At 53.6% G+C, this 23,406-nt stretch overlaps 1 protein-coding gene across 1 annotated transcript in view; it reads right to left on the bottom strand.

Moving 5' to 3' along the window:
• Positions 1 to 23,406, bottom strand: part of LOC146797188 (semaphorin-3F-like) — a 670,875-nt gene that overhangs the window by 417,050 nt on the left and 230,419 nt on the right. Inside the window, exon 2 of the mRNA XM_085629898.1 lies at positions 5,780 to 5,909. Within this exon, the coding sequence (XP_085486024.1) occupies positions 5,780 to 5,882 (103 nt within the window). The 5' untranslated portion in view covers positions 5,883 to 5,909. The remainder of the gene's footprint in view (positions 1 to 5,779; positions 5,910 to 23,406) is intronic.

Here is a 23,406-nt window from a genome sequence, read left to right as displayed (position 1 = left end):
TGGGGAGGTCCGCAGGGACAGACATCACACATGGCCAGGCTTTGGAGGTCTGCAGGTACAGACATCACACATGGCCAGGCTGAGGAGGTCTGTAAAGACAGACATCACACATGGCCAGGCTGGGGAGGTCTTCTGGGACAGATATCACACATGGCCAGGCTGGGGAGGTCCGCGGGGACAGACACCACACATGGCCAGGCTGGGGAGGTCCGCAGGGACAGACATCACATATGGCCAGGCTGGGGAGGTCTGTAGGGACAGACATCACATATGGCCAGGCTGGGGAGGTCTGAAGTGACAGACATCACACATGGCCAGACTGGGGAGGTCCGCAGGGACAGACATCACACATGGCTAGGCTGGGGAGGTCCGCAGGGACAGACATCACATATGGCCAGGCTGGGGAGGTCTGTAGGGACAGACATCACATATGGCCAGGCTGGGGAGGTCTGTAGTGACAGACATCACACATGGCATGGCTAAGGAGGTCTGTAGCGACAGACATCATACATGGCTGGGCTGGGGAGGTCCGCAGGGACAGACATCACACATGGCCAGGCTGGGGAGGTCTGTATGGACAGACATCACACATGGCCTGGCTGTGGAGGCCTGTAGAGACAGACATCACACATGGCCAGGATGAGGAGGTCTGCAGGGACAGACATCACACATTGCCAGGCTGGGCGGTCTGTAGGGACAGACATCACACACGGCCAGGCTGGGGAGGTCTGTATAGACATACATCACACATGGCAAGGATAGGGAGGTCTGCAGGGACAGACATCACGCATGGCCAGGCTGGGGAGGTCTGCAGGGACAGACATCGCACATGACCAGGATGGGGAGGTATATAGGGACAGACATCACACATGGCCATAGTGGATGCTTTCCTTATGGGGGGAGGTGACCAGGTACCGGTCAAATCAATGCAGGAGCTGTGTACAGACAGACGCCACCGCCCTAAGATGCAGACTCTATGCAGTGCAATACTGAAGTGTCCAATGGTGGTCAGACACCATCTTCACTCTCTCATTAGTTTACAAAAACAAGCATTTACAATGCAATAGGTCTTGCATTTTCGAAACTTTGACCTATTGGTATTGTAAATGACAATGCCTTTTATTATTGCAGGTCTTTTAAACCCATAAAAGGCATCGTCCTTTACTATGCCAATAGCTCAAAATCTCGCAATTGCGAGACCTATTGCAGTGGAAAGCTGAAACAGAGAGCGCAGTGTCCCTGAAGTGGGCACCGTGGTCAGCTTTCATGTGATCCCGCGCCCTCTGTACCACGTGACAAGGAGCAGTGTGCCTGAAGTGGGCACCGTGGTCAGCTTTCATGTAATCCCGCGCCCTCTGTAGCACGTGACAAGGGGCAGTATGCCTGAAGTGGGCGCCGTGGTCAGCTTTCATGTGATCCCGCGCCCTCTGTACCACGTGACAAGGAGCAGTGTGCCTGAAGTGGGCGCCGTGGTCAGCTTTCATGTGATCCCGCGCCCTCTGTACCACGTGACAAGGAGCAGTGTCTCTGAAGTGGGCGCCGTGGTCAGCTTTCATGTGATCCCGCGCCCTCTGTACCACGTGACAAGGAGCAGTGTGCCTGAAGTGGGCGCCGTGGTCAGCTTTCATGTGATCCCGCGCCCTCTGTACCACGTGACAAGGAGCAGTGTCTCTGAAGTGGGCGCCGTGGTCAGCTTTCATGTGATCCCGCGCCCTCTGTACCACGTGACAAGGAGCAGTGTCTCTGAAGTGGGCGCCGTGGTCAGCTTTCATGTGATCCCGCGCCCTCTGTACCACGTGACAAGGAGCAGTGTCCCTGAAGTGGGCGCCGTGGTCAGCTTTCATGTGATCCCGCGCCCTCTGTACCACGTGACAAGGAGCAGTGTCTCTGAAGTGGGCGCCGTGGTCAGCTTTCATGTGATCCCGCGCCCTCTGTACCACGTGACAAGGAGCAGTGTCCCTGAAGTGGGCGCCGTGGTCAGCTTTCATGTGATCCCGCGCCCTCTGTACCACGTGACAAGGAGCAGTGTCCCTGAAGTGGGCGCCGTGGTCAGCTTTCATGTGATCCCGCGCCCTCTGTACCACGTGACAAGGAGCAGTGTCCCTGAAGTGGGCGCCGTGGTCAGCTTTCATGTGATCCCGCGCCCTCTGTACCACGTGACAAGGAGCAGTGTCCCTGAAGTGGGCGCCGTGGTCCGCTTTCATGTGATCCCGCGCCCTCTGTACCACGTGACAAGGAGCAGTGTGCCTGAAGTGGGCGCCGTGGTCAGCTTTCATGTGATCCCGCGCCCTCTGTACCACGTGACAAGGAGCAGTGTCCCTGAAGTGGGCGCCGTGGTCAACTTTCATGTGATCCCGCGCCCTCTGTACCACGTGACAAGGAGCAGTGTCCCTGAAGTGGGCGCCGTGGTCAGCTTTCATGTGATCCCGCGCCCTCTGTACCACGTGACAAGGAGCAGTGTCCCTGAAGTGGGCGCCGTGGTCAGCTTTCATGTGATCCCGCGCCCTCTGTACCACGTGACAAGGAGCAGTGTCTCTGAAGTGGGCGCCGTGGTCAGCTTTCATGTGATCCCGCGCCCTCTGTACCACGTGACAAGGAGCAGTGTCCCTGAAGTGGGCGCCGTGGTCAGCTTTCATGTGATCCCGCGCCCTCTGTACCACGTGACAAGGAGCAGTGTCCCTGAAGTGGGCGCCGTGGTCAGCTTTCATGTGATCCCGCGCCCTCTGTACCACGTGACAAGGAGCAGTGTCTCTGAAGTGGGCGCCGTGGTCCGCTTTCATGTGATCCCGCGCCCTCTGTACCACGTGACAAGGAGCAGTGTCCCTGAAGTGGGCGCCGTGGTCCGCTTTCATGTGATCCCGCGCCCTCTGTACCACGTGACAAGGAGCAGTGTCCCTGAAGTGGGCGCCGTGGTCCGCTTTCATGTGATCCCGCGCCCTCTGTACCACGTGACAAGGAGCAGTGTCCCTGAAGTGGGCGCCGTGGTCAGCTTTCATGTGATCCCGCGCCCTCTGTACCACGTGACAAGGGGCAGTATGCCTATGCACTAAATTTCTGTGAGTTGCATTAGCGAGAAACAGCTCTGTGCATTGAAGACCGGCCCTTGCCCAAGGGCAGCTTCCGGTTCCATGGTTTAGCACCCCGCGGTCTGGAGGAGACGATGATAAAAGAAATAGTGCTCACCGACTTATAAAGCAGACGTGTAACGACACAAGCAAAAGGTCCAATCGTTATGAGAGGTTACAAGTGCGGACAAGGCGGTACCAAGGAGGGACTAACAAGCCTATTCACAAATGAAAAGCAACGATTTCGCAAGGACAGTGACAGGAACCAATTGAAAAGAGGGGCGAGAAATGGGCGGAGCTTCTATGCCATACCTCAATACAGCATGCCCCGCAGAGCAGCGCATGCGCTGCCCAGGCTCGAGCTAATGAGAGATTTGTGATTCGAAAACAACGCATTTCAGGAGTAAGAGCCGCGTCCATACAAGGAGCTCTGGAGGAGGAAACAAGCGGAGAGCAGCAAAGATTGCACCTGGGGTACAAGGGGGTGCAGGACGAGGGGTGCGTGGTGTGTGCAGGACAAGGGGTGCGTAGTGTGTGCACATCTGCTGCATCTGGGGAACAAGGGGTGTGCAGGACAAGGGGTGCATGGTGTGTTCACATCTGCTGCATCTGGGGAACAAGGGGTGTGCAGGGCAAGGGGTGCGTGGTGTGTGCACATCTGCTGCATCTGGGGAACAAGGGGTGTGCAGGACAAGGGGTGCATGGTGTGTTCACATCTGCTGCATCTGGGGAACAAGGGGTGTGCAGGGCAAGGGGTGCATGGTGTGTGCACATCTGCTGCATCTGGGGAACAAGGGATGTGCAGGACAAGGGGTGCATGGTGTGTGCACATCTGCTGCATCTGGGAAACAAGGGGGTGCAGGACAAGGAAACATTAACGAGTCATTAAAAACCATAAACATTGTTAAAATAAACAAATTAGCATCACAAATAAATCAGTAAAAAGAAGGAAGAAGGTAGACGACGAAGACAATCAATCATCAGACACCCCAAGGCCCCCTGACCCCATCAGACACCCCAAGGCCCCCTGACCCCATCAGACACCCCGAGGCCCCCTGACCCCCATCAGACACCCCGAGGCCCCCTGACCCCATCAGACACCCCGAGGCCCCCTGACCCCATCAGACACCCCAAGGCCCCCTGACCCCATCAGACACCCCACGGCCCCCTGACCCCATCAGACACCCCGAGGCCCCCTGACCCCCATCAGACACCCCGAGGCCCCCTGACCCCATCAGACACCCCGAGGCCCCCTGACCCCATCAGACACCCCGAGGCCCCCTGACCCCATCAGACACCCCAAGGCCCCCTGACCCCATCAGACACTCCGAGGCCCCCTGACCCCATCAGACACCCCAAGGCCCCCTGACCCCATCAGACACCCCGAGGCCCCCTGACCCCATCAGACACCCCGAGGCCCCCTGACCACATCAGACATCCCAAGGCCCCCTGACCCCATCAGACACCCCGGGGCCCCCTGACCCCATCAGACACCCTGGGGCCCCCTGACCCCATCAGACACTCCGAGGCCCCCTGACCCCGTCAGACACCCCGAGGCCCCCTGACCCTGTCAGACACCCCAAGGCCCCCTGACCCCATCAGACACCCCGAGGCCCCCTGACCCCAGAGCCTTAGAGTAGGGTGCCTACTACTTACAAGATTCCAGGGTACATTTCTTCTCAAAATCAATACTGTTCGCCCCCAAGATTCCATGACTCACACAATGTTTAGGTTTCTATATGCACATAAAGCTAAAGCATCTAACTATGAATCGTTTCATATTACGCTTGCGTGCAAAGCAAGGCGTAAAGTGCGAGTGTGCAAATATTCAGTCGGTACCATCAGGACCCAAAGGGCGGGAGAGGGAGCGATGAGTCCTGGTTCTCCCTAGCAGCTCGCCATGACAGCGCAAGTGTTCAACGAAGTGAGCCTAACATAGCCTTACACTACCTGAAAGATGATGCGTAAAGTGCAACAGTGCTGGTGATCAATGAGGGGGGATCAGGGCCCAATCAGGCGAGATGGGGATTTGATGAGTCCTGGTTCTTCCAAGCAACCCGCCATAACATGGGTGGATTCCACAGACTCGGGGCAGCCTCTCTTGGCCAACCTTCCATTTGTAGGACAGGTGGATGCATGTCTAGGTCTAAATGGGGGAGCCCACCCCGCAAGGGTCAGAGGTCGCCTTACCTTTGTAGGACAGGTGGATGTGGGCCGTGGTCAGAAGGATCGGCAGCACCCAACAGAAGCACCCCACAAGGGTCAGAGGTCACCTTACATTTGTAGGACAAGTGGACGCGTGTCTAGGTCTAAGTGGTGGAGCCCACCCTGGGATAGCACCGCACAAGGGTCAGAGGTCGCCTTACCTTTGTAGGACAGGTGGACGCGAGCCGTGGTCGAAAGGACTGAGCGCCCAACAGAAGCACCCTACAAGGGTCAGAGGTCACCTTACATTTGCAGGACAAGTCGATGAGTGTCTAGGTCTAAATGGTGGAGCCCACCCTGGGGTATCACCCCGCAAGGGTCAGATGTCGCCTTACCTTTGTAGGACAGGTGGATGTGGGCCATGGTCGGAAGGACTGAGCGTCCAACAGAAGCATCCCACAAGGGTCAGAGGTCACCTTACCTTTGTAGGATAAGTGGACGCCTGTCTAGGTCTAAGTGGTGGAGCCCACCCTGGCATAGCACCCCACAAGGGTCAGAGGTCGCCTTACCTTTGTAGGACAGGTGGACGCGGGCCGTGGTCGGAAGGCTCGACAGCACCCAACAGCAGCACCCTAGAAGGGTCAGCAGGCGGAGCACCCGGCGGGCTGCCATGACACCCGTGTCTGCGCATGAAGCTGGCTGCAAGACAGAAGAGGGTTACACATGAGGACCAGCATTCACAGAGGCAGCCATTACAGAGGCAGGCATCTAAGAGGCAGCCATTACAGAGCCAGGCATCTAAGAGGCAGCCATTACAGAGGCAGGCATCACAGAGGCAACCATTACAGAGGCAGGCATCTAAGAGGCAGCCAATACAGAGGCAGCCATTACAGAGGCAGGCATCTAAGAGGCAGGCATTAGAGGCAGGCATCTAAGAGGCAGCCATTAGAGGCAGGCATCTAAGAGGCAGGCATCACAGAGTCAGCCATTACAGAGGTGGCCATTAAAGAGCAGCCATCACAGAGGCAGGCATCTAAGAGGCAGCCATTACAGAGGCAGGCATCTAAGAGCCAGCCATCACAGAGGCAGCCATTACAGAGACAGGATTTATTTATCGAGTTTTCTTCTCTGCCTGGACGTTACTCCAGGGATTGATAGGCCCCTGTTACAGATGTTTTTCTTACATACAAATGTTCACATAAAAATATACATTTAGATAATAAAATATTTACATTTTGATTTACTTTGACGGAAGCTGAATACATATTTTAAAGCCCTGGCTTGTGGGAATAAAAGATGTAGGGAGATAAACATACAAGATTAGAGGGAGGGTCGCCTCGGCTGTAATGTAAGCGCTCCGGCATTGAGGGGCTGCAGTTAATGAGCGGGTTTAAGATAGAGATTGGTGGCATACGGGATGGGCGGCGGCAACAACTGTTTAGGTAGAATATTTTACGGGGGGTATAAGGTTTTGTGAAAAGCTCAATTCATTTACATGCTTGCCAATAGACCCGATTCAGGCGGGAGACTTCCGATTTTTCAAGCCAAAAATGGCTTTATTTTAGCGGTATCCCACCTGAAATTGCATTTTCCACAATAGAAGTCAATGGGGAATTTTTGCCCTCCCGATTTTTTATTTTAAATCTCCCACGTCCCTGTCCTAAAATGTTGGCATGTATGCATTTAGCAGCCGAGGATAGTGGGGTCCTGAGCGTGATATTTAGGAGGTCTCTTCAAGTTCTTTAGTTTCCCAGTGGAGCATTAATTCTGCGGAGCCGCCTCCTTACTCCATCGATGGGATTATCAGATATGGGGAGTGCTCTGTTCAGGGTTTTGCTAATAATCAGACAAGGCGGCCATCTTGAAGAGGGGTTTTGGAGCTTGGAATGGTGGATAACAGTAACCATCACCATGAGGGCGGCCATCTTGAAGAGGGGTTTTGGAGCTTGGAATGGTGGATAACAGTAACCATAACCATGAGGTCGGCCATCTTGAAGAAGGGTTTTGGAGCTTGGAACGGTGGATAGCAGTAACCATCACCATGAGGCAGCCATCTTGAAGAGGGGTTTTGGAGCTTGGAATGGTGGATAACAGTAACCATCACTATGAGGACGGCCATCTTGAAGAGGGGTTTTGGAGCTGGGAATGGTGGATAGCAGTAACCATCACCATGAGGTCGGCCATCTTGAAGAGGGGTTTTGGAGCTTGGAATGGTGGATAGCAGTAACCATCTAGCTGCTGCACCATGAACGGGTAAATATGATGTCCATGAGTACCATGATGTTTGCAGGCCGGAGAACGGCAATGCCAATAAATGCAATGTCAACATATGCCATAGTTGGTGACCATATGACAATGTCAATACTCAAATACGTCAGTGTATGTCATAATCTATGCCTCCACAACAGCCACGATACCGGCAGAAGCAATGTCAATGTATGCCATGATCTATGTACAATGGTGTTACCAGTGAAAGTAATATCAATGTATGTCATGACCTAGGAATACATAACTATGTCAGATTCGGTAAAAGCATTACCAATGTACTCTATGACAACTGTACACAAGCTATTGAGAATGTCATTAAAAATGACACCAGTGGCTGCCTTATTATTTTCAGGAGTTCTAATGAACTCACATCATTGCTGTTGGATTTACCCAGGGTGACTGCCAAAAGCCCTCTTCAAGATGGCCGACCTCAGGGTGACCTCCCCATCAACCTCGAGTCAGAGATACGTGGTCAAACAGGCCCTGCGATCCGAACCCACGCCTATCGAATAACAGGTCGAAAGTGGGGTATCTCGAAATCCAAAGATAAACACACAGTCATGGAAAACCCTGCTGGATGTCACAGATAGATATTTGCACCACAAACTGGTCCGCGGCATTTGGCCCCAATAAAACGTGTTTGGCTAAAGGCTCGTGCTCCCCAAAAACACCACAAAGCCTGATGCCACATGTAGATATAAATACTCAGCCAATCAAGACATGACATGGACATCACACATTGTGTTCATGAGTTCTTCATGCCGGACGTCTGGACACACACACTGGCAGTAACCATCTAGCTGCTGCACCATGAGGGCAGCCATCTTGAAGAAGGGTTTTGGAGCTTGAAATGCAGAAACCAGCACCGTGAGGGCGGCCATCTTGAAGGTCGGTTTGGAGCTTGGAACGGTGGATAGCAGTAACCATCTAGCTGCTGCACCATGAGAGTGCAGCCATCTTGAAGAAGGGTTTTGGAGCTTGAAATGCAGAAACCAGCACCGTGAGGGCGGCCATCTTGAAGGTCGGTTTGGAGCTTGGAACGGTGGATAGCAGTAACCATCTAGCTGCTGCACCATGAGAGTGCAGCCATCTTGAAGAAGGGTTTTGGAGCTTGAAATGCAGAAACCAGCACCGTGAGGGTGGCCATCTTGAAGGTCGGTTTGGAGCTTGGAACGGCGGATAACAGTAACCAGCACCGTGAGGGCGGCCATCTTGAAGGTCGGTTTGGAGCTTGGAACGGTGGATAACAGTAACCATGTAGCTGCTGCAGCGAGGACAATTCTGAGGGCAGCAGATACTGAGCAATGATATTCCAGCATGAACCTGTGTTACAGCCAATGCTTGTTTTCAACCCTCAGCGGCTGTGACACGATAATTTACTTTATGAATTTCAGCAAATAGTGCACAATGTTTGCTACAGCGTTAACACGGGGTCAAGGATTAGATTCGTTTCACGCAAGAGCCAAAGGATTCTGTAACTTGGAGAGCTTTGAGGAACGTTTCACCTTGCGGCATGCGCTGTGTTTTTCTCACGTTGTCACTTGCGCCGTCACATCGTGTCACGAGCACAACGTGCACTTAATTCCTTAGGGTTGCCTCTGCATCCAAGCTTACCAGTGCTGTTACAACTGTTGTGTATATTCCAGTCTTCTAAATATATGATGCCTAGGAGCACATTCAATGAATGATTTGGATTCTCTCGCCTTTGTTCCTCTACTGTAATGTCTTGCACCTACAAGCATAATTATTTTCAATGAATTCGGTTGAGATATTGTTGCATATTTGTACAGCATCCCATCCCAAGACTCTGCAACAACCTCTCAAACTTCTTTGAACAGAAAACTGCCCAGATCTACAACACATTCGACCCACAGCATGCCGATACGAACTCCCCCAAGCAGCCGGACACCTCCTTCATCGCCAAACAGCAGCGAAGCAATTGGATGCAATTGAAATTGGATATCTGCCTTCCTCATGGACAGAACCCAGTGAGTTAGACTTTCCCCCTACACCTCAGAACCCAAGAACCTCATCTGCAGAGTCCCTCAAGGATCATCTCTCAGCCCAACACTCTTCAATGTCTACATGATGCCCATCGCGGACATCGTCAGACGGGATCGGATTGGGAAGGCAGACACTCAGGCAAAGGGACTGTATCCGATTGGTAGCTATGGGACACTATTTTGCCCCCGTGGTGGCCGATCTGGGCTGTGTCTGTGCTGCACGGATGCCGCCAGCAGTCCAGTGGTGGCCTGAGCGGCCGTTCCAGAGGCAGATGGGACTCTATTACCTCCCTTTACCAGCGGGCGGAGGTTGCATTCCCAGTCTCTCGGTGGGCCGGCCCATTAATGTATCAGGATTCGGCCGGGGGCCTGGGCAGAGGTGGCCTCGCTTATATTTAGATCTGGTTCACCAGTGTGAACTAATCTGTAAAACAAGAGTCCTGGCAACATATTTTTTATCTCAGTAAAGTTAAGTAACGCGCCTCTTTCAGACAAACCCCCGCCTTCTGTTCATAATATTTCAAACACCGAAGCAGAGTTGTGCGAAAAGGCGCAATCCGCAAATGTGACAGACCATGTTTGGGGAGCTCTGGGCACACCGTGAGCAAGAGACCCACGTCTGGGCACACCGTGAGCAAGAGACCCACGTCTGGGCACACCGTGAGCAAGAGACCCACGTCTGGGCACACCGTGAGCAAGAGACCCACGTCTGGGCACACTGGGAGCAAGAGACCCACGTCTGGGCACACCGTGAGCAAGAGACCCACGTCTGGGCACACCGTGAGCAAGAGACCCACGTCTGGGCACACCGTGAGCAAGAGACCCACGTCTGGGCACACCGGGAGCATGAGACCCACGTCTGGGCACACCGTGAGCAAGAGACCCACGTCTGGGCACACCGTGAGCAAGAGACCCACGTCTGGGCACACCGTGAGCATGAGACCCACGTCTGGGCACACCGTGAGCAAGGGACCTGTGTCTGGGCACACCGTGAGCATGAGACCCACGTCTGGGCACACCGTGAGCAAGAGACCCACGTCTGGGCACACCGTGAGCAAGAGACCCACGTCTGGGCACACCGTGAGCAAGAGACCCACGTCTGGGCACACCGTGAGCAAGAGACCCACGTCTGGGCACACCGTGAGCAAGAGACCCACGTCTGGGCACACCGTGAGCAAGAGACCCACGTCTGGGCACACCGTGAGCATGAGACCCACGTCTGGGCACACCGTGAGCAAGAGACCCACGTCTGGGCACACCGTGAGCATGAGACCCACGTCTGGGCACACCGTGAGCATAAGACCCACGTCTGGGCACACCGTGAGCAAGGGACCCACGTCTGGGCACACCGTGAGCATGAGACCCACGCCTGGGCACACCGTGAGCATGAGACCCACGTCTGGGCACACCGTGAGCAAGGGACCTGCGTCTGGGCACACCGTGAGCATGAGACCCGCGTCTGGGCACACCGTGAGCAAGGGACCTGCGTCTGGGCACACCGTGAGCAAGGGACCTGCGTCTGGGCACACCGGGAGCATGAGACCCGCGCCTGGGCACACCGTGAGCAAGGGACCCACGTCTGGGCACACCGGGAGCAAGAGACCCACGTCTGGGCACACCGTGAGCAAGAGACCCACGTCTGGGCACACCGTGAGCAAGAGACCCACGTCTGGGCACACCGTGAGCAAGAGACCCATGTCTGGGCACACCGTGAGCAAGAGACCCACGTCTGGGCACACCGTGAGCAAGAGACCCACGTCTGGGCACACCGTGAGCATGAGACCCACGTCTGGGCACACCGTGAGCAAGGGACCTGTGTCTGGGCACACCGTGAGCATGAGACCCACGTCTGGGCACACCGTGAGCATGAGACCCACGTCTGGGCACACCGTGAGCAAGAGACCCACGTCTGGGCACACCGTGAGCATGAGACCCACGTCTGGGCACACCGTGAGCAAGAGACCCGCGTCTGGGCACACCGTGAGCATGAGACCCACGTCTGGGCACACCGTGAGCAAGGGACCTGCGTCTGGGCACACCGTGAGCATGAGACCCACGTCTGGGCACACCGTGAGCATGAGACCCACGTCTGGGCACACCGTGAGCAAGAGACCCACGTCTGGGCACACCGTGAGCAAGAGACCCACGTCTGGGCACACCGTGAGCAAGGGACCTGCGTCTGGGCACACCGTGAGCAAGGGACCCACGTCTGGGCACACCGTGAGCAAGAGACCCACGTCTGGGCACAGCGTGAGCAAGAGACCCACGTCTGGGCACACCGTGAGCAAGAGACCCACGTCTGGGCACACCGTGAGCAAGAGACCCACGTCTGGGCACACCGTGAGCAAGAGACCCACGTCTGGGCACACCGTGAGCAAGAGACCCACGTCTGGGCACACCGTGAGCATGAGACCCACGTCTGGGCACACCGTGAGCAAGAGACCCACGTCTGGGCACACCGTGAGCAAGAGACCCACGTCTGGGCACACCGGGAGCAAGAGACCCACGTCTGGGCACACCGGGAGCAAGGGACCCACGTCTGGGCACACCGGGAGCAAGAGACCCACGTCTGGGCACACCGGGAGCAAGAGACCCACGTCTGGGCACACCGGGAGCAAGAGACCCACGTCTGGGCACACCGGGAGCAAGAGACCCACGTCTGGGCACACCGTGAGCAAGAGACCCACGTCTGGGCACACCGTGAGCAAGAGACCCACGTCTGGGCACACCGTGAGCAAGAGACCCACGTCTGGGCACACCGTGAGCAAGAGACCCACGTCTGGGCACACCGTGAGCAAGAGACCCACGTCTGGGCACACCGTGAGCAAGAGACCCACGTCTGGGCACACCGTGAGCATGAGACCCACGTCTGGGCACACCGTGAACATGAGACCCACGTCTGGGCACACCGTGAGCAAGGGACCCACGTCTGGGCACACCGTGAGCAAGAGACCCACGTCTGGGCACACCGTGAGCAAGAGACCCACGTCTGGGCACACCGTGAGCAAGAGACCCACGTCTGGGCACACCGTGAGCAAGAGACCCACGTCTGGGCACACCGTGAGCAAGAGACCCACGTCTGGCCACACCGTGAGCAAGAGACCCACGTCTGGGCACACCGTGAGCAAGAGACCCACGTCTGGGCACACCGTGAGCATGAGACCCACGTCTGGGCACACCGTGAGCAAGAGACCCGCGTCTGGGCACACCGTGAGCATGAGACCCGCGTCTGGGCACACCGTGAGCAAGGGACCTGCGTCTGGGCACACCGTGAGCATGAGACCCACGTCTGGGCACACCGTGAGCATGAGACCCACGTCTGAGCACACCGTGAGCAAGAGACCCACGTCTGGGCACACCGTGAGCAAGAGACCCACGTCTGGGCACACCGTGAGCAAGAGACCCACGTCTGGGCACACCGGGAGCATGAGACCCACGTCTGGGCACACCGGGAGCAAGAGACCCACGTCTGGGCACACCGGGAGCATGAGACCCACGTCTGGGCACACCGTGAGCATGAGACCCACGTCTGGGCACACCGTGAGCATGAGACCCACGTCTGGGCACACCGTGAGCATGAGACCCACGTCTGGGCACACCGTGAGCAAGGGACCTGCGTCTGGGCACACCGGGAGCAAGAGACCCACGTCTGGGCACACCGTGAGCAAGAGACCCACGTCTGGGCACACCGTGAGCATGAGACCCACGTCTGGGCACACCGGGAGCAAGAGACCCACGTCTGGGAACACCGTGAGCAAGGGACCTGCGTCTGGGCACACCGTGAGCAAGGGACCTGCGTCTGGGCACACCGGGAGCAAGAGACCCGCGTCTGGGCACACCGTGAGCAAGGGACCTGCGTCTGGGCACACCGTGAGCAAGGGACCTGCGTCTGGGCACACCGTGAGCAAGGGACCTGCGTCTGGGCACACTGTGAGCAAGGGACCCACGTCTGGGCACACCGTGAGCAAGGGACCTGTGTCTGGGCACACCCCGCCAACTTAGGGCGACAAATACAAACGGAGCAGATGATAGACTGAGCGCTAACCAATGCAGACATTCACCCCCGTCCCTTGCTCACTTTGCCACTGCATTCAAGCTAGCCTGGCTGATGAGGGGTGTTACCCCGAAACCGGTCCCAGGATGCTTGCTTCTCAAAGTTTCTCAGAGAAACCCGGACACGTTTCTCAGCCAGACTGAAAGACGGGGCGATCCCTTTAATATTTCACATTTACATCTTTAGGTCGCGTTCTTATGAATGGCCAATCTACAAGGATTAGGCCTGCATTCGGAAAAAACAGGGAAAAGGGTCTCTCAACCAGCAACATCTGATATGAGAAAGCTCCTTATAACAGACCCTGTACAGGGAGGCGATGGAGCGCTGCAGGGCCCGTGTGAACCCAGACTATTCACGGCCTCCCTCACATTCTCACCATTCATATATGCGAGAGGCCCGTGCGGCTCCTCCTTTTAACAGGGAGGCGATGGAGCGCTGCCGGAGCCCGTGTGAACCCAGACTATTCACGGCCTCCCTCACATTCTCACCATTGATATATGCGAGAGGCCCGTGCGGCTCCTCCTTTTAACAGAGAATGTAATGGAGCGCTGCCGGAGCCCGTGTGAACCTACTCTCTATTGACGGCCTCCGTGCAGCCGCCCGGGGCCTCCCCCACATTGTCACCAGGGATAGAGGAGACGGGCCCGCGCGGCTCCTCCTTTCAACAGGGATGTAATGGAGCGCTGCCGGAGCCCGTCTAAACCCAGTCTTTTCACGGCTTCCCTCACATTGTCCCCAGTGATAGATGGGAGGGGCTCCTCCTTTTAACAGACCCTGCACAGGAAGGTGATGGACCGAGTCTATTCACGGCCTCCGTGCAGCCGCTCGGGGCCCCCTCACATTGTCCCCAGTGATAGATGGGAGGGGTCCGCGGCCTCCAGTCATAATGAATAATTCACATCAAAGCGCCTTTTTGTATCCGGCTGGAGGCAGCTTCAGCGCCTGCCTTTAGGATCAATGCAATTACAAACAAAAGGGCAGATGCTGCGAGCCGAGCCGAGCCGGCAGCAGACTGTGGCAAAGGGACGTGAAGTGTTACCAAGTCCCAGGACGCGTCCCCATGGCAGCAGACGGCTTCCATCGCGGCACGCGCTGATCCTGGTGTAGCGCCTACACCCGGGGCAGCGCACACGCACCGCTGCCTCCTCCATCCCCCACACTGTCCCTCTGAGACAAGTGTGGCGGTATCTTTTATTTTATTTGGGGATTTGTAAAGCGGTGCAAAACACCCTGTCCATGCGGGCACAGAGGGCGCTGCGAGCTGCGGAACCGTCCGTTGCTGCAGAACCAGTCCAGCAGTGAGGGACCGCGCCTAGCGAGGGACAGCTCCTAGCGAGGGACAGCTCCTAGCGAGGGACAGCTCCTAGCGAGGGATAGCGCCTAGCGAGGGACAGCGCCTAGTGAGGGACAGCGCCTAGTGAGGGATAGAGCCTAGCGAGGGACAGCGCCTAGCGAGGGACAGCGCCTAGCGAGGGACAGCGCCTAGTGACGGACAGCGCCTAGTGACGGATAGCGCCTAGTGAGGGATAGCGCATAGTGAGGGACAGCGCCTAGTGAGGGACCGCGCCTAGTGAGGGACCGCGCCTAGCGAGGGACAGCGCCTAGCGAGGGACAGCTCCTAGCGAGGGATAGCGCCTAGCGAGGGATAGCGCCTAGTGAGGGACTGCGCCTAGTGAGGGATAGCGCCTAGTGAGGGACAGCTCCTAGTGAGGGATAGCGCCTAGTGATGGATAGCGCCTAGTGAGGGACAGCGCCTAGTGAGGGACCGCGCCTAGCGAGGGACAGCTCCTAGCGAGGGACAGCTCCTAGCGAGGGATAGCGCCTAGTGAGGGACTGTGCCTAGTGAGGGATAGCGCCTAGTGAGGGACAGCGCCTAGTGATGGATAGCGCCTAGTGATGGATAGCGCCTAGTGAGGGATAGCACCTAGTGAGGGACAGTACCTAATGAGGGACAGCGCCTAGTGAGGGATAGCGGCTAGTGAGGGACCGCGCCTAGCGAGGGACAGCTCCTAGCGAGGGACAGCTCCTAGCGAGGGATAGCGCCTAGTGAGGGACTGTGCCTAGTGAGGGATAGCGCCTAGTGAGGGACAGCTCCTAGTGATGGATAGCACCTAGTGATGGATAGCGCCTAGTGAGGGATAGCACCTAGTGAGAGACAGTACCTAATGAGGGACAGCGCCTAGTGAGGGATAGCGGCTAGTGAGGGACAGCGCCTAGTGAGGGACAGCGCCTTGCGAGGGACAGCGCCTAGTGATAGATAGCGCCTAGTGATAGATAGCGCCTAGTGAGGGACAGCGCCTAGTGAGGGACAGCGCCTAGTGAGGGACAGCGCCTAGTGAGGGACAGTGCCTAGTGATGGATAGCGCCTAGTGAGGGATAGCGCCAAGTGAGGGACAGCGCCTAGTGAGGGACAGCGCCTAGTGAGGTTGCGCCAGGGCGGCTCCTCCGTGTGAGCAGAGGATCATCGCCCCACAGGCCAGATCTGAAAAATAAAATGGTAATAAAGTTTATTTATTACCATTTTATTTTTCAGCAACAGACCCTACCTGAACTGAGTGACAGGGCTGGGCGGGGCCAGTGCTGCGACTGGCGCAAGGGAGCGGTGTGCTTTAAAATGCGCGTGTCTTTGGCCGGCAGTCTTAGGACGCCCGCCAGACATGAGCATTTTAAACTTCTCTCACCCAGCTGTCTTGAGAAGTTTAACATGCACAGGTCTCCAGTGATATGAGGGAAGCCACTCCAACCAATCCTGGCGCTGCTCTCATGCGGGTGAGAGCCATGCCAGGATTGGTTAGGGGAAATGGCTGGGTCCCGCAGAAGAGGGACGACTGGTGGAGGAGAACATCGCATTGTGCCTTAAGGTAAGTGTTTAAAACATTTTTTGTGTGTCTCCCCTGTCCCACCACCCTCGGTACATGGCAACCACCACTGGGTATGTCCCCAAGATGATGACAAAGCATCGAGAAGCCTGGGGTCTAGAGGCTGGAGGAAGAGGTGAGGCTGATCTTGGACCTCGGATTGGACAGAGCAAGGACCAATCTAGAGGGTTCTAGTGAAGAGCATAGGGTTATCCAAGCAGCAGGGTGATGAGGTGGGGTTTAAGCATCTTCTAAACCTCCAACAGGCACAGACCCCACAGCCTCCATTGAAGAGGTAGCAAATTCTACAAGGGAGCCCCCACCGTGGAGAGACGGATCACCAGGTGCCCTGAATCTGATCGATCATCAGGTGTCCTGCATCTGATCGACCACCAGGTGTCTGGCATCTGATCGACCACTGACTGACTGACTGACTGAGTTATTTATTAAGCGCACTTATGCCGAGGCGTCTTGGCGCTGTGATTGAAGGGACGAGGTGGGGCTAGCTTAAGATTTGGTGAACAGCCAGGTCTTCAAGGCCTTTCTAAACGGGGTCATGTTAGTTCCCAAACGAAGTGCTGTTGGTAGAGTGTTCCAAAGTTTTGCTGCTTGGAACGAAAAGGCCCTGCCTCCCCATCGCGCCCTCTTAAATTTTGAAGGGCAAACTAGGCCCATAGTAGAAGATCTGAGTGTGCGAGGGGGGACATAAGTAGAAAATAAGGATTTCATGTCATCAGCCCCTCCTCCATGTACAGCCTTATGCACTAGACATAAAGTCTTAAACTGGATCCTGTTACGAACAGGAAGCCAATGGAGCTTCCTCATGTAAGAAGATGTGGGATGATGCTTCGGAAGATCAAGCAGAACTCTAACAGCCGCATTTTGCAAAGATTGAAGCTTAGCAAGTTGACGCTCCCCAGTCCCGATGTACAATGCGTTGCAGTAGTCAATACGGGAGAGGACTAGGGCCCCCACTACTGTTTTCCGCAAGGTAAACGGGATGAAAGGGAGGACCTTCCGAAATATTTTAATCATGAGGAAACAGGCCGAGGTCACCTGATTGACTTGGAACGTCAATGAAAGGTCTTTGTCCATCAGGAATCCCAGGTTCTTTACTTTTGGTGCGGGGACTGGACAGATGCCCGCCTCAGATGGCCACCAGAGATGGTTCCAGATGGACGGCTTGTGGCCAAATTCTATCACCTCCGTCTTCTCAGTGTTAAGTTTTAGAAAGTTTCGGCTCATCCAGCTCATCACTTTGGATAGACAGGTTTTAAATTTCTCCGCTGTAGCTTCAACACTTTGTGACAAGGACACTACTAGCTGTGTGTCGTCAGCGTAAGAAACCAAGTTTAACCCATGATCCTTTATTAATTTAGCCAGTGGGGTAACATAAAGATTAAACAATGTGGGGGATAATGCTGAACCCTGAGGCACACCACAAGGAAGAGGAAGTTCTTCAGACTGAAGACCATCCCAGTGGATCTGCTGACATCTGGACTCGAGAAAGGATTGGAGGAGCGCCAGAGCAGAGTCCTTTATGCCCAGCTGGATCAGTCTGTCACGTAGAACTACATGATTAACGGTGTCAAACGCCGCCGTTAGGTCCAGTAAGACAAGAGTGGCCCTGCCCCCACTGTCCATGGCTCTTCGGATTTCCTCTGTAGCCATAATTAAGGCAGATTCAGTGGAGTGGCGCGGTCTGAAACCGTGTTGTGTGGTATCTAAGGCACTACTAGTATCGATGAATTGCATTAGCTCCTGATTGATCACTTTTTCTAAGACTTTGGCAGGCAAAGGAAGACAAGATATAGGGCGATAATGTTTTGTGACCTGGGGGTCACAAAACCACCAATTGTCCTGCATCTGATCGACCATCAGGTGACCTGCATCTGATCGATCACTGGGTGTCCAGTATCTGATGGATCACCAGATGCCTTGTATCTGATCGATCAGCAGATGTGCTATGTCTGATTGATCACCAGATGTACTGTGTATGATCGATCACGGGTGTCCTCTCTCTGATCGATCAACAATTGTCCTGTATCTGATGGTTCACCAGGTGTCTTGTATCTGACCGATCACAGGTGTCTTGTATCTGTTTGATCACCATGTGTCTGGCATCTGATCGACCACCAATTGTCCTGCATCTGATTGACCATCAGGTGACCTGCATCTGATTGACCACCAGGTGTCCAGTATCTGATGGATCACCAGGTGTCTTGTATCCGATCGCTCACCGGGTGTCCTCTATCTGATCGATCACCAGGTGTCTTGTATCTGATCAATCACCGGGTGTCCTGTATCTGATCGATTACCAGGTGTCCAGTATCTGATCGATCACCGGGTGTTCTGTATCTGATTGATCACCAGGTGTCTTGTATCCGATTGATCACCGGGTGTCCTCTATCTTATCGATCACCAGCTGTCCTGTATCTGATCGATCACCAGAGGTACTGTCTTTGATCTATCACAAGGTTTCCTGTAGCTGGGAGATCACCAGATTTCCTGTGTATGATCAACCACTAGAAGTCCTGTATCTGATTGACCATCAGGTGACCTGCATCTGATTGACCCTCAGGTGACCTGCATCTGATCGACCACCAGGTGTCCTGCATCTGATCGATCACCGGGTGTCCAGTATCTGATGGATCACCAGGTGTCTTGTATCCGATCGATCACCGGGTGTCCTCTATCTCATCGATCACCAGGTGTCCTGTATCTGATCGATCACCAGGTGTCTTGTATCTGATCAATCACCGGGTGTCCTGTATCTGATCGATCACTAGGTGTCCTGTATCTGATTGATTACCGGGTGTTCTGTATCTGATTGATCACCGGGTGTCCTCTATCTTATCGATCACCAGGTGTCCTGTATCTGATCGATCACCAGAGGTACTGTCTTTGATTATTATTATTATTATACATTTATAAAGCGCCTGGTTACACCAACGGTGTGTCCCCGTGCTAAAGAGATCACTAGAAGGAAAAAGAAGGGTGTCTTAGGTGGCATGGGACCTCACGAGATTACGATATTTATCATGGCTAAGGTTGTGTAAATAGCCATGTTTCTAATAGTTTGCGAAATCTTGTTTCGCACGTCTCTCTTCTTAGCTTTAATGGAAGATTATTCCAGCACTTTGCCGCTCTATACCTGAAAGATCGCTCCCCCATTTTAGCTTTAACCACTCTTGGTACAATCACTAGGTCCTTGTCCAGTGATCTTAAACTGCGACCTGGAGTATAGCTTGTTATTAGAGGTCGGAGGTAGCTAGGGCCTTTCCTTCGTACCATGCGGTGGCGGTGACACATAGCTTTGAATTTGATCCTTTTTATACTGGGAGCCGGTGTAGAGCAGCCAGGGTTTGTTTTGTGTTGGTTCTCCTTGGCAGGCCCAAGACGAGGCGTGCTGCTGCATTTTGCACTTTCTGAAGTTTTTCCAATCCTCTTTTAGTTGTTCCCATGTATAGAACGTTACCGTAGTCCATTTGGGAGGTTACAACTGCGTGAACAATGGTTTTTCTTGCTCTAGGAGGAAGTAGATCCAAGATCTTTCGCAGGATTTTCATCGCCGCGTAGCATTTCCCTGCCACCTTCCGGATTTGGCTCTCAAAAGTTAATTCGGAGTCTATCCAAACCCCAAGATTTTTAACTTCTGATTTAGGGGAGGGTATCAGACCCAAACAGTCTGGCCACCAGGCTGTTGACCATATGGACGGGGATTTTCCCACTATTAGCACCTCCGTTTTGTTGCCATTAAGTTTGAGGCAGTGGTTCGACATCCATTGGGCCACTTCCTTTAGGCACTCTGAGAATTGTGCTGCAGCCAGGTCCTTGTTAATTTGGGATAGCATCACGATAAGTTGTGTATCGTCTGCGTATGACACAATTGATACCTTGTGCTTCTCCACACACTCTGCTAAAGGTCCCACATAGATTTTAAATAGGGTGGGACTTAAAGTTGAGCCCTGAGGGACTCCTTGGTGTAATGGAGTGCTCTCCGAGGTATGGACTTTTTGTGCGACTTTGAAACCACGTGCGGAGAGGAATGATGTCAACCAGTGTAGTGCCTGATGTCTCACCCCACAGCTCTCAAGTCTCCCCAAGAGGAGTTTGTGAGAGACGGTGTCAAACGCCGCACTGAGGTCAAGGAGAATCAGTGCCGCTGTTTGCCCGTTATCTGCGTACATTCTTAAGGTTTCTGATGCCATCAGTAGCGCTGATTCCGTGGAGTGTGCCTTTCTGAAGCCCGACTGCGATGGATGGAGTATATTATTTCTGTCTATATGTTCTACCAGTTGTTTATTTACAACCTTCTACGCAATTTTCGCAAAAAAAGGTAGTAAAGAGATGGGGCGTAGATTTTCTAGTGTCATTTAATCGATTGATGCTATCTTTTTTAGAGGTTTAACAATGGCTTGTTTCCATTTGGCCGGGACCGTACCACTTACGAATGATCTGGAGATGAGCTCTGATATATACGGCATGATTTCTTTGGCGCCTTCCATTATTATGTCTGGTCGGGCTGGGTCTAGCGGTGAGCCAGATTTGATATTCTTAGCTATGGCTGTGAGCTCCTCAAATTCTGGGGTCTTAAAAGCCTCTAACGTTGTTCCTGAAAAAATGATCTGGCTTTCAGTGACAGGTCCTAGGTCTTGTTTAGCCTCTATTGGAAAAGTGCCATAGATTTTGTTCACCTTGTTTGCGAAGAATTCCACTATCCTGTTGCAACTATCCGCAGATGGGTTCGAATCGTCCACCTCTTCGCGAGTCCTAAGAGATTTTAATATGGCAAACATTTCTTTTGGCGAATTCTTAGCCCCCTCAATTCTCTCAGTATAGAAAGTACATCTTTGTTTCTTTATTAGTAAGTGATATTGTTTTAATTCCTTTCTATATGCTTCTTTAGCCTTGTTGCCATAATCCCTCCTCCATATTCTCTCCAGCCTTTTACAGGATTTTTTGGCTGCTTTTATTTCCATATTGAACCAAGGGGCCGTTTCCTTATGTCTCCTAGGCGTCCTAATGCTCCAAGGTGCTGTTCTATCCAATGCATGAGTATTCCAAGTATCGATTTGACTATTAGCTATATTGATATCTAGATCAAGCGTCGGTCTAAATCCTTTTAGTTCATTGGTAAAGGAGGTGGAGTTAAAATGATTCCATTTCCCAGTTGTTATTTCCCCACTCTGTGGTTTTGCTCTCTCTCTCTGGGAGGGCATCGTGAACTGGATCAGGTGGTGGTCTGACCATGGAATTGGCCATGGAGTGTCTACCTCTATATCAGTGATATTTGAGAAAATAGGATCTAGGGTATGTCCCCCTTGGTGCGTAGGTTTCTCTCCTCTTAATACTAGAGTATGCATTTGTAGATCACCTCGTATTGCCTTAGCCTCTTGATCTAGCTCATTATCAAAGTGAATATTTAAGTCTCCTAAAACTATTAGGTTCTTATGACGAAGGGCTGGATGTATTAACTCCTCTTCTAGGCTCGTTCTACATTGTATTAGTGGTCCTGGTGGCCGATATATCAAAACACCTGAGGTGGTGTAATCTTCTGTGGCTCTTAATATCTGCCTTGTTAATTATGCATTTCAATGTAGATTTGTAGATAATAGCGATACCTCCCCCTCTTTGACCGACTCGATCTTGTCGTGCTAGTAAATATTCCCTCGGAATGGCATCCAGGATATCCTGGGTAGAGCCTTCATGTAGCCATGTTTCATTTAGGAGAAGGGCATCTAGATCGCGTTCTCTCAATAAGTCCTGAATTTCTTTTTTTTTCTTTGCTTTTTTTTGTTTATTTTTGTGCCTGCCCCACCCTGCCCGGGCCCCTCCTGCCGTCCTGAATTACAAATTTGTGTTTTGCTAGCGATCTACAATCCAGTAGTGCTAAGTGTATCTTCTCTCCTGTGTTCTTGTTTGGCTGGGGTGTTAGGGTTAACTGGCATTGTTTGCACCTCAGATCTCTGCTATCAGCGCGTATGGTGTATTTGCATAGAGTGTGGCATGGTCTTTCTAACTTGCGTATCTCGTCTGCTGTGAATATAATCCTCTCGCTAGGACCAGGGGTCTGGGGCTCTGGGCTCGGTCGTGCGCGGACGGGCGCAGACGGGCTTGCCTTTAGCGCGCCTTCGGCGCTCTGGCGGCGCGTCCGCTGCGCGTACGTGTGCACATCGTTTTAATGAGGAGTCCCAGGGAGGAAGTCCCGCCTCCTTCGACCGGACGTAATTGCTGTTGGGGTTAGCCCTGCCCTCCACACAACGGCACAAGCCGGGTTGGACCGGGGCGGGTGATTACACAATTGCGACACGTTCAATACAACACAGGTCAGTACATAAACAGTGCAATTTTTCTCTATGTTTAAAATTGGCAAATAATTATTTTAAAAAGTATACAGTCCCTGCTTGATTCGCGCCTGAAAATGTACGCTAGTAATTTAAGCAGGTTTTAGCCTTACACACGCGCTTCCGCGATCAAAGTGTTCTCCTGATGTGATCTATCACCAGGTTTCCTGTAGCTGGGAGATCACCAGGTTTCCTGTATATGATCAATCACTAGAAGTCCTGTATCTGATTGGTCACCTGATGTCCTGCATCAGAGTAGTAGTAGGGTTACAGATACAGTGTAAAAGCAGCACTACCTGTAGTAGGAGTACAGAGACAGTACGGCAGCTGTAGTAGGGGTACAGAGACAGTGTTGCAGCTGTAGTAGGGGTACAGAGACAGTGCGGCAGCTGTAGTAGGGGTACAGATACAGTGTTGCAGCTGTAGTAGGGGTACAGAGACAGTGCGGCAGCTGTAGTAGGGGTACAGAGACAGTGCGGCAGCTGTAGTAGGGGTACAGATACAGTGTTGCAGCTGTAGTAGGGGTACAGAGACAGTGCAGCAGCTGTAGTAGGGGTACAGATACAGTGCTGCAGCTGTAGTAGGGTTACAGAGACAGTGCGGCAGCTGTAGTAGGGGTACAGAGACAGTGCGGCAGCTGTAGTAGGGGTACAGAGACAGTGTTGC

This window comes from Triturus cristatus, chromosome 10 (genome assembly GCF_964204655.1).
Source record: "Triturus cristatus chromosome 10, aTriCri1.1, whole genome shotgun sequence".
NCBI classification, from domain to species: Eukaryota; Metazoa; Chordata; class Amphibia; order Caudata; family Salamandridae; genus Triturus; species Triturus cristatus.
This window is presented reverse-complemented; position numbering and strand designations above follow the sequence as displayed.